Source organism: Hibiscus syriacus, unplaced genomic scaffold (genome assembly GCF_006381635.1).
Source record: "Hibiscus syriacus cultivar Baekdansim isolate YM2019G1 unplaced genomic scaffold, ASM638163v2 tig00111582_pilon, whole genome shotgun sequence".
Taxonomy (NCBI): Eukaryota; Viridiplantae; Streptophyta; class Magnoliopsida; order Malvales; family Malvaceae; genus Hibiscus; species Hibiscus syriacus.
In genome coordinates this window covers 132,086-144,307 of record NW_024063126.1, presented here as the reverse complement: position 1 = coordinate 144,307, position 12,222 = coordinate 132,086, and the positions used below count along the sequence as shown (strand labels likewise).

The 12,222-nt window shown below is 34.0% G+C and overlaps 2 protein-coding genes across 2 annotated transcripts; one reads left to right on the top strand and one right to left on the bottom strand.

Moving 5' to 3' along the window:
- Window positions 1-8,504: 8,504 nt before the first annotated feature.
- On the top strand, window positions 8,505-9,119 carry LOC120165193 (secreted RxLR effector protein 161-like). Its single transcript, XM_039174767.1, has one exon. The coding sequence runs from the start codon at window positions 8,505-8,507 to the stop codon at window positions 9,117-9,119; it is 615 nt and encodes a 204-aa protein (XP_039030698.1).
- A 647-nt stretch (window positions 9,120-9,766) lies between these two features.
- On the bottom strand, window positions 9,767-10,439 carry LOC120165127 (dirigent protein 22-like). Its single transcript, XM_039174712.1, has one exon. It carries the CDS (start codon window positions 10,392-10,394, stop codon window positions 9,837-9,839), a length of 558 nt encoding a protein of 185 aa, XP_039030643.1. The 5' UTR covers window positions 10,395-10,439; the 3' UTR covers window positions 9,767-9,836.
- Between the last annotated feature and the right edge of the window lie 1,783 nt (window positions 10,440-12,222).

The window sequence follows — 12,222 nt, the reverse complement described above, 5'->3', positions numbered from 1 at the left end:
TGAAACCAAAGAAAACACCTTCAAGGAGGCTCGGCCGATGAACTCTAGAGGAAGGTTCGGGGTTTTAAAACCCAGATCTATTCTCCTCTGAGGCCATTTTGCAAAAACAATGTTTATTTTTGAAGAGGGAATTCAAAAAGCTTTTGGAAAAGTAAAATTTTTTGGGTTTTGCCGCCGATGACTGGCAGCCGGCGCCAATCAGAGGCGGTCGGTGAGGCGGTGCCATCGGATTTCTGGGTGTGAGGCGACTGTGTTCTTCATTATGAAGAACACAGATGAAAACCAGAGAAGAAGAGATGGGGTTGCTCTCGGGCGAGAGAGAAGAGAAAATGAAATTAAAAAGCATTTGATCCGTTTATATCAGATCCGCGTTTGCAATAAATTAGGGTAAACTACCCTTTTGGTCCCTCGTAGCTTTTAAAGAGTTATTTTGACCCCGAATTTGCTTTTGAATTGGTCTCTAATTCTGATTTTCTTTCACTTTAGCCACTTAACTTGTTTTTTGATTCAATTTAATACTTATACTAACCTTTTTTTATTTATCCCATATCATGTAATTATATATATATATGTACGTATTTTCTATATATTTCATCTATATACTTAGTGTTAATACATATATATTATTTTAATTAACCTTTTTTATCTAGCTACTACATCTTATAATTTTATACATTATTTATGTATTTTTTTATTATTTACCAATCTTACTCATTTTATCTTATAATTATATTTCTATTAATATTTTTTTTCTTTTTGGTATTTACATATGTATATATATATATATATATATTCATTTTACCTATTATTGATATTTTTCCTTTTTAATACTTTAATATATATATATTTCTTGTTTCATTCATTAATTATTTATTCCATTTTTATTTTATTTATTTCCCCTTTTACTTTTTACTATTATTATTATTTATTTATTTATGCTATCATATTATATTTTATTATTATATACGTATATGTATTACTCATTTTTTACTCTTTATTTCTATATATCTTTTATGTATTTTTATATTCTACATATATATATTTTATTATTATTTTCATCATTATTATTTCATTACTATTTTTACTATTATAATTGTTATTTTTATTATATGTATATTACGCATGTTTTTTTTTCTTTCTTTTTTTTCATTTTCATTGCTTTATATTTTATTTTATTATGTGTATTTTTTTTATCCATTTATATTTTATTATATTTTCTTCTTTTTCTTTATTTGTATTTTCGTTTTTTTTCCTTTGCATATTTTATTTTATATTTAGTCATATTTCGTTCTTTTTTTACATTATTTTTTTTTATATATTGTTTCGTTTGTTCGCCCTATTTTTCTATTTTATTACTTCCATTACCTAACCCTTTCCTTGGCTTTTTGAGAGAACTTCAAACAATCAGTGGTAAGCAATTTGGATCAACATTTTACCTTTTAATTTAACTTTCAATTTTCTTAATTAAAGACAACTGGAAATTACACAGTACCGAAAGGGCAGTTCAAGGGTGCTAGCCCTTCCTTGACTGTAACCGACTCCCGAATCCGACACATCTCTGGTAAGACGCAGATCAGGTAAGAAATAGGGTATCCGATCAACCCATTTATTTTTAAATAAATGATCGGTGGCGACTCCAATCCACATTTTTCAAGTCGTAGCCCAATTCCGGGGCCCAACCGAAAGACGGTTCCGACATATATCATTTTAAATAATATTTTTTAGATTTATAAAAATAATTAACGAAATTGTAACGTGATTTTAAATTTGTAATATAAACTCTAATTTCGCAATACAGTTTTTAAATTTATAACTCGAATATGAAAATTTTCACAACGCTAATTACAGATATAGGTAAACACAACTATTCGTAACACGAATTTCGTTTTCGCCAATTTCGCAACTCAATTATCGATATAGGTAAACACAGTAGAAAAAATCCGGTCAAAAATCTAAATTCGCTAATTTAAAAACTGAGTTACGAATTTGGTAAATTCGTGTTGTGAAATGTAAAATCTCACATCTTAAAGAAAAAATCATTTCGTAAGTTCGTTTGTTTGGTTAAAGTTAAACGAACGAACGAACGAACGAACATGAACATACACTCGTTCGTGTTTGTTCAATTCATATACAGGCGTAGATTTAGATGAGTGATTTATACGTGAACTTAGCAACTGAGATGTCCAGGTTGAAAACCACTCCAGTGCATTTTATGTCATTTAATTTTTTCTTTAAGAGGCGAGATTTTACATTTCGCAATACAAATTTGTCAAATTCACAACTCAATTTTCAAATTGTCGAATTCAGATTTTTTACCATATTTTTTCTACCTTTTTTACCTATATCGGTAATTGAGTTGCGAAATTGGCGAATTCGATTTCCAAAATTCGCATTGCGAAAATTTCCATGTTCGAGTTACGAATTTAGAAACTAGGGTTCGAAATAAGAGTTCGCATTGTGAATTTGTTGGTTATTTTTACAAATCCAAAAAACATTGATTAAAATTATATATATTATTATTTAAATAATAAAATCAGTAAAAAATTATTATTTTTATCTAAAACATCAATATTTTTTAATATTTTCGGTAAAGTATCTAATAATAATAAAATAAGTAGTATTTTATTGATTTTGTTAACAAAATCGGTAAAACATCCAAAAATAACAAATCAATAAAAATAATAATATTTATAGAGATATTTTATAATTTTTGTCATTTAAATAATAAAATCAATAATATTTTTTTAAATGTATATTAAAACTGCGGTTGCAAGAAAGTTGAAGCAAATTATTGTTTAATACAAGATGAAATGAGAAAGGAGGGACACCGATTATTATCATTGTCGGGAAAAGCCGAAGATGAAATGCGTCAAACTTCACTCGGAAGTCATCCAACTTAAAAACCAGTTCCAAGGCTAATCATTAAGCTTCTCGTCTGCAAGTTTGTGAAACAAGTTTCACCTGCTCTTCACACTGTGAAATCCTTGATTGCCTGTTACGACACATTTATTTCCTTAACCTTGCTTCATATATATACTACATTCCAATGCACCTTTTTACTCGAACATCACTCAAGAATTTAATTCTCAAATTAATATCCATTATAAATTAATTTTTAGATTAAATTCTTTTAATAAAAACGCATCACATTAAATATATTTTTGATAATAATTAAGTACATTTTAATGATGTAATAAAAGTAGATCAAAGTTTTTAAAGATATGAATCGGATCGAACAACAATGATAATGTACGTGTATAATCTTGTCTTTAATCAATTAAAGAGTGGATGCTTAAAAATTTATATTTAAACACTTGACAAAATTCATATCTAAATAAATGTAAAATTTGAGAATATCATGATTCAATATGTTGATTTTGAGTTATCAAAGACAGTCGTGAATGTTTTAATATTGAGATCTCAATAAAAAAAACAATTGATAGAGTTCAGGACATGTGTCGGGTTAAAAATACAATGTCTGACTTTGACAGCTAAAAATCAAAATGTTTGATCATGAATTGTTCAAATATCACATTATTTAGATATGTATTTATTCAAGTACCTCAATATAGGCTTTTAACAAGTATATACGCATTGTTGTTGTCATCGTTTACCTCGACTCATGCAAATATGTGTCTCCGATATACATCACATGCATTTATTCTTTTTAGATAAAATTTGTATATTTTCATATATTTTATCTTTTTTTTCCCTTTTTTTAGTCCAAACTTTTGTAACTATATTGTAGCTTATTGTCATCATGGACGAAGCTATGGGGGAGGTGCCCCCACTTTGATGGTTTAATTGATTTTAGGTCTTCAATATTTTTGAAATCATTATAATTTAGTCATTCTCCTCCCAAATTTATTAGTTTGACTATATTTTAGGACCCTTTTAGTTTTAAAATAAAATTTTAAATTCTATTTTTTGGTTTATTGTTACTCTTTAAGACCTTTCAATTTTAAAATTAGTGAAATTAAACAATAACTTCTTTAAATTATATGGTTTATTCAGTTTTAAAAATCCTATTCATTTTAAAGTTAAACAACTTATCCCTTGTAGTTTAACCTTAACTCCATCCCTTATTCTTATGTAAACAAAAGACCTATAATCTATAGGACGCGCTTTCAAATACACCTCTCACGTAATACACCTTTACTTTAACGTAACACAAAAAAATTATCGATCTGGAAAACAATCTCAAACAGGATTTAGCACAATTACAAATGTTAAATGTGTTGCGTTCTTGCCTCGACTCAAGGCGATGACTTTATAGGAAGTTATGTTCAATGTATGAATATGGGTTGTTCTTGTTGGTGTATGAGCTGGAGCTGGGTTGGTTTTAACCAATCTTTCACGTGTTAGTTAGGTTGTTGAGTGTTAGTTAAGATGGTTATGAGCAGTTAAGTTTCTTGGGTTGTTCTAGTCAATTGTATAAATACATCTCTTCATAATTGAGAGATTGATAATTATGAAATGAATAAAGTTTTATTTCCTAGATGTTCTCTCTTCGATCTTGTTCTCTTTACGTTGTTTACCGTTCTTCAAAACGATACTATAACATGGTATCAGTTGCCAAATCCTGAAGTCTTTTCTTCACTGTTCGCTGCTTACTGTGTTTCGCCCCTTTTCACGATGCTTGAAGTCATTTCCTTCGCCGTGACAGTTAGGTGCTGAAGGTGGTTGTGCGTCTTGAAGGTCAGGTACAAAGATCATTCTTGGTTTCTTGATTGGTGTGTTTTCTTAACTGGTTTCCATGGCATCCTCTCCGGTTAGTTTGAATGTTCAACACATTCCTAAGCATGACATTGTAAAATTATCTAAAAGCAGTTACCTCCTGTGGAAGCATCAAGTGATGTTGATCATTGATGGATACGGTCTGTTGAGATATGTGTCTACTGACACTTCTTCTCCTAGTGAGTTTGTCACGAATGATTCAGAGTAAGAAGAAGAGAACCCAACCTTTATGGTATATAGGCAAAAAGAAAAACTCTTGGCATCTTGGCTCCTAACCACTATGAGTACAGAAGTTCTTCCTCATCTCACTGGTCTCACGACAACTCTTTCTATTTGGAGTGTTATCTCACGTCTCTTTGGTGCAAGGTCTAGTGCAAAGATATCAGCCCTCAGACATAACCTTCACTCGCAAAGGAAGATTGGCTTAACAGTAAGTGAATATCTGGTAAAAGTTAATTCTATTTGTGATATGTTAAATGCAGCAGGAAGCTTAGTGACTGAACAAGAACATGTTAGTGTTCTTTTGGTTGGTTTATCCATGGAATTTGAGTCTGTAATCGCTATAGTCTCTCGTGATTCTTTGTCATTGGATGTCATAACTGAGATGTTCCTTGACTGTGAAGCTCGACATAAGCTTTTCTTGTATGAAAGTGCTTCAGTTAATATAGAAGTTAGTTCAAGTGATAAATGTGAGTTAAAGTCCACTAATAGTTCTGTACCTCAGTCACAGCCGAATTCGGAAAGATTTCAACAAAGTGACAATTTCCGAGGAAGAGGTTGTGGTCGTTTCAATGGTTTTAATCAACCTCAATGTCAACTGTGTGGAAAGTTTGGCCACACTGTACAGAAGTGTTATCATAGGTTTGATCGATACTATTCTGGGGTGTCTGATTCTACTGCATCGACCACTGAAGGATGGAGACAATCGCGTGCTTTCTCGGGTGATAAACAACAATCTGCTGTTAGCATGCAAGCGTATAATCATTTGGTGAATTTTGGTTTAACCCAGACTCCTATGTTCCTCTGTCATTCAGTTGTTAACTCAGTCTTTCCTGGCATGCAATCGTTTGGTTCAGTGCCATACTACCAAAATGGTTACTTATTCACTCCTCAGGTTGTGTATCCAGTGTCAATGCCCCATATGAATGTAGCCTTGAGTGATTCATCGTTTGGCTCTACTACTGGAAAGAATCCTTTTGGTTCCTCGATATCATCTTCACCAGCTGCCTTTGTTTCCACAGTTCCTTCAGTCAATGCCTCGACCAAACCTACTGATGTTGTCTGGTACCCAGATACAAGAGCTACACATCATGTTACCAATGATTTGTCTGTCTTCAACTCTGGTACGATTTACACAGGTAATAATACTCTACTTATGGGTAATGGAGAAGGTATTAAGATCGCACATATAGGACAATCTTGTCTGTTGAGTAATCCGAAGCCTTTGTTGCTACAAAATATGCTTCATGTGCCAAACATAAAGAACAATCTTCTATATGTGTCACAATTCACTCGTGACAAGAAAGTTTTTATCGAGTTTCACCCTTTTGACTGCTTTGTGAAGGACACACAGACTCAGGAGATCCTGTTGAAAGGGAGGCTCACGCATGATGGGTTGTATCAGTTGTTGCCACGCACTATGAAGGACTCGAGCTGGCAGTTGAACAATGTGTCTAAAGCGTCGAGTTCAATAGACTTGTGGCACAAACGCCTCGGCCACTCTTCGATTGATGTTGTTCGAGCAGTAATGAAGACTTGTAATATCAGCTTTAGTGAAAATAAGTTGTCTCATGTATGTACAGCATGTTTACAAAGCAAGGCTCATAAATTGTCGTTTTTTAATTCCATCAATGAATACAAGGAACCATTCAATTGATTGTTTTAGATGATTGGGGTCCAGCACCTATTATTTCTACTGATGGTTATTCGTATTATGTATCATTCATAGATGTGTACAATAGGCACACTTGGGTCTATCTACTAACAAGGAAATATGAAGTTATGCAATGCTTCTTAAATTTCTACAAGATGGTAGAAGTTCAGTTTAGTTTTAAAATCAAAGTTGTTCAGACTGATGGAGGAGGAGAGTATCAAGGTCTCAAAGGTTGGTTCCTTGCTAATGGTGTACAACAACGGATTTCCTATCCAAGTACGTTTGAACAAAACGGGAAAGCCGAAAGGAAACACAGGCATGTCGTTGAAATAGGATTAGCACTGCTAGCTGAGGCTGAACTCCCCTTAAATTTCTAGAGTCATGCATTTGTTTCAGCCATTTATTTAATAAACCGCTTACCAACTGAAGTGTTAGGTGGAAAATCTCCTTTTGAGGTTCTCTATAAGCAGACTCCTGATTATTCCATGCTCAGGATTTTTGGGTGTGCTTGTTTTCCCCTTCTAAGGCCATTCAACCAACATAAGTTGGATTTCATGTCCAAACGATGCACGTTTCTTGGTTATAGTCCTTTATATAAAGGATACAAATGTTTAGATGATAGTGGGAGAGTATTCATTTTCATACATGTTGTGTTTGATGAAGGGGTTTTTCCTTATGCGGGTAAGAAAGGAGAAGGTCGATCAAATTGTGGCATTGTCACCTCGACTAATTTTCTATCTGTAGTACAATCTTTTAAAGAGTTACACAATGTTCAACCTAGAAGGTGTGTGGAGGTTGTGCCTAATCCAGTACATAGCCATAATCGTGACTCTGACTTGCGCCTGCCTGGCACGTCACATGCAACAGACATTGAGGAGAATGTGTGTGCATGTAATGGTTCAGTAGTGCCTGTTATGGCTTGTGGTTAAGAGACGACTAATGCTGTACATGAGTTATGTGTTCCAACCGCTTTGAATGATGATAATGATGCTGTTATAAATGAGTCAATTCCCAATTCTGTCACATGTGTAGAATCTCAGGCTGATGTTGAACAGTCCAATGTTCATCCCATGGTGACTCAAAGCAAAAATGGGATTTGGAAGCCCAAAGTATTACAGGTGGCTTGATTAGATAAAGAACCGATGACCATTCGAGAAGCCATGAGGAGTCCTGAGTGGAGAGTTGCTGCTCAAACGGAGTTTGATGCACTGGTGAAGAACAACACCTGGACGCTTGTTCCTCTCCCGAGTGGAAGAAAAGCAGTGAACTGTAAGTGGATTTTCAAAATCAAACGAAATGCGGATGGATCCATAGCAAGGTACAAGGCTCGACTTGTAGCTAAGGGTTTTTTGCAACAGCCAGGTATCAATTACCATGATGTCTTCAGTCCTGTGGTCAAGCCATCAACAATTTAGGTCGTGCTTTCACTTGCACTGGCTAAGGGATGGTAGTTAAGGCAAGTCGATATAAATAACGCATTCCTCAATGGAGTTCTAACTGAGGAGGTATATATAGCACAACCACCTGGCTATGAAGAAGGTGATGGAAGTTTGGTTTACAAGCTTAACAAAGCCATTTATGGGCTAAAGCAAGCGCCTCGAGCGTGGTTTGAGAGGCTAAAGGCGTTTTTAGTGACTCAGAATTTTGTGTTAGCAAAATCTGATGTTTCATTGTTTGTTAGGGAAACTACTAACAACATCATGTATCTACTAGTGTATGTAGATGATGATGGCCTTAACAAGCAGTTTGCACTAAAGGACCTTGGAGTCTTGAGTTTTTTATGGGAATCAAAGTGTGTCGAGAAGCTGATGAGATTATCTTGAGTCAGCAAAAGTATATACGTGATTTATTGTTTAAAAGTGGGCTGGAAGATGTTAAGGGTCTTCCTACACCAATGGTCACTAATTGCAAGTTGACGGTTGACACTGGAATACCAGTTGAGGATGCAACTCATTATAGGAGTATTGTTGGTGCTTTGCATTACATCGTTATCACGCGACCAGACATTGCCTTTGTTGTGAATAAGGTCTGTCAGTTCATGCAAGCACCATGTGATGTTCATCTTCAGGCAGTGAAACGAATACTGAGGTATCTGCAAGCTATTGTTGATTTTGGTCTTCGTTTTTCAGCTTCATCACGGTTGTCTTTAACAGGCTTTGCTAATGCAAACTGGGGGTCAGATGCAGACAGACGATCGACCTCGGGTTATTGTATCTACTTTGGTGACAATTTGGTTTCCTGGAGCTCTCGTAAACAGCAGGTAGTCGCTCGGTCTACGGCAGAGGCTGAATATCAGAGTGTTGTCTGTGCTGCTGTGGAGATGATATGGCTTGAATCATTGCTGGGTGAGTTGCGGGTGTCCGTTCATGGGAAACATGTCTTGTGGTGTGATAATTCCAGTGTTGTAGCTGTCTGTGCAAATCCAATCTTGCATTCCAAGTTCAAACATGTTGAACTTGACCTATTTTTTGTTAGGGAAATGGTAGCTGTCGGCAAGCTATCGGTTTAGGAGGTACCTGCCTTTGAACAAGTTGCTGATATTCTAACCAAGTCGCTGTCTGCTCCAGCGTTTCTTAAACATAGGCAACGATTGCTTGTCTCACAAATTCAAGGCAAATTTGTGGTTTCACCTTGAGGAATGTGGTGAGTGAGTTTATGGCGTTCTTAGTGATAGGAGAGTTTGTTGTAGGGGGAATGTTGGTGCATGCTCTTGCGTGTCTTGTTTGTGTTTAAGGGCATGAGGAAAGTCAGTTGTAAAGTAGGGGGAATGTTGGTGTATGAGCTGGAGCTGGGTTGGTTTTAACCAATCTTTCATGTGTTAGTTAGGCTGTTGAGTGTTAATTAAGATGGTTATGAGCAGTTAAGTTTCTTGGGTTGTTCTAGTCAATTGTATAAATACATCTCTTCATAATTGAGAGATTGATGATTATGAAATGAATGAAGTTCCTAGCTGTTCTCTCTTCGATCTTGTTCTCTTTACGTTGTTTTTCCGTTCTTCAGAACGATACTATAACCGTTCTCACCCATTACACAAGGCTTTATCAACACCATTCAAAGATTCATTATGTTGCACAAGTCTCCAGGTTGGGTATTTTAAGCAATAACATTAAATTCTGAACAAGTAGAACAAACTAAGAAAGGAATTATACCATAAAAAAAACAGGATTTAAGCTGACGATTTAAAACAAAGCCAAAACTCGGGAAAGAAAAAGAGAAAGGAGGCTAATCAGTAATGCATGACATAACAATTATACTCAACAACAGCATCCCCGGTTGCCGGATCAAAACGATGGGTTTTAACCTGAACATAGCCTCTAGCAAAACGGAAAAGTCCACTCCCTCCGATCACCGGCATCTCCCTCACTTTGGAGAACACGGTGTTCCTCCCCAGTATCGTTATGGTGCTCCCATTGTATTTGCCTTCCGTGAAAGCGAAATTCATGGCCATCAACAGCCCAACTTCCTGCTGAGACGCCGCGGAGTAAAACCCCTGTGCTCTCCCCACCATTTTCGAGCTCATCTCAGGTCCCATCGTTAAAGGGTCGTCTATCACGCTGATCATCCCGAAAGCCGTCGACGAGTTCTTCGACGGCATAACCACGGGAACCGCCGTTGGGTTTCGCCCTCCCACGATGTCGTGCCAGTAAAGCTTGAAGTGGCTGAGCTTTTCCTTCTTGTTAAGCCCCAAAAGCTTCCTGTCCACGGCTCGCACGAAGCTCTCGTCATCTGCTAAAGCTGAAGCAATTGAAATGGTGAAGAGGAATAAGATGAAAAGTCTAGCCATGATTCTGCGGTGGGAATTTCAGGAAGACCCTACTGTAATGGAGTGTTTGCTGGGCTGTTCTCATGTCCTCCACTTAATGATTTATATAGTATAGTGATTAAGCAGGCTTCTAGAAATTATATTTTTTATATTGTTTTTAATGTTTATTTCAAATTACCAACCCCATTAAAGGATCTGCTTAATGAAGCATGAGTGAATTTTTAACCAAACCTTGTTCTAATGGCAATATACTAACAATCTTAATACTTAATGGAGCATTAGTGAATTTTTAATCAATCCTTGCTTTAGCGGCTAGATAATAATAATTTTAAGATTTAAATAAAATTAACTAAAAATATTAAAATTTAATTTAATTAAATAGCTTGATAAATAAGCAAATTCTATATCTCCAAACTTAAAGAAAATATTCTGGCCGTTGTACAAACTAATAAAATATTATGAGTTATCAAAGACTCTTGGAATAAGTTGTCCAGTAATTTCAAAGAAAGTACCGACTAATTTATTTCAATAGTAATTAAATAATTATTATTTTTAGATATTACAGATCCGAACATCAATAACTGTAATAGAGTGATTGTTCATTGTAAAATAACTAAAATTAGTTAGAGTAGATACTATATTTTAATTAATTCAGTTTAATAAAAAATAATAATAATTTCAAAGAAATCCTATTTAAAAGCAAATAGCAAATTTAATTTCGACTTGTATATTAGACTTTAAGGAAAGCGACGGGTGGTGTTTAGAAAATCAAGTGTGGGTTGGTGAACATAACGCGTTTGTGTGGGGGCAACGCTGCCATATACTTTAATGATGAATGACCCACGCAAGCTGAAATTTCTACAGTTCGATACCTTCTAGGTAAAATAAGATGTTTTTAGTTTTGTTATTATTTAAATAATAAATTTGATAAAAAAATCACTTTAAAAATTATTATTTTTATTTAAAACATTAAATTTTTAATATTTTCGGTAAAAGTGTCTAATAATAACAAAATTATTATAAAAAAATAATAAAATCAGTAGCATTTTATTAAATCTGATAAAACACCTAATAATAATAAAATCGATAAAAATAATAATATTTTCGTTAATTTTTTACTAATTTTATTATTTAAATAATAATAAAATCGATAACACTTTTTTTATCGTATAATAAGACTACCGCATGTAATCATTTCTACATGGAGGAGCATGACCATCTTTTTCCAAACAATGCGACTGAAAAAAGGCAAAGCAGAATGATTCTTTTTAAGGTAAAAATACTTATGTTTTTTTAAAAAAATATGAAAATATTTATGTTGAATACACTATTTCACGTGATTCAATACTTTTCCTTTACCTGTAGAATTATAAAATTTAAAAGTTTTTAATTAAGTAGCCGTCATGATCCGCCTCTTAAAAATCGGGGATTAAATACCCAAAAAATGCAACCCATATCAGACCAAGTTGTAAAACATCTGATTAAAGTTTTGAGGCCCAATCCAAATATAACAACCTTCTCCAACAAACCTTGAAATGGGTTGGTCAAATTGAAGGTTCATAATATTAATTGTCACGGCTTAGTGCTTACTACAACCCACTCATATAATTTAGTGCTTTATCTGATGATGATATATACAAGATATGATAAATTATAATTTAACAGTATAATTATTGTAGTCACTCATTTTCATTCGGGATTTATTTAGTATACATAATCATATAATATAGATTTTAACATACTTTTGAAAACATATATAATATGGTTTTGAAAATATTTTTGAAAATATATAATATGATTTTGAAAACGTATATAATATGGTTTTAAAAATATTTTTGAAAACGTATAA

Coding starts and splice junctions, on each gene's coding strand:
- LOC120165127 (XM_039174712.1), bottom strand. CDS start 10,394: ATGGCTAGACTTTTCATCTTATTCCTCTTCACCATTTCAATTGCTTCA.
- LOC120165193 (XM_039174767.1), top strand. CDS start 8,505: ATGGTCACTAATTGCAAGTTGACGGTTGACACTGGAATACCAGTTGAG.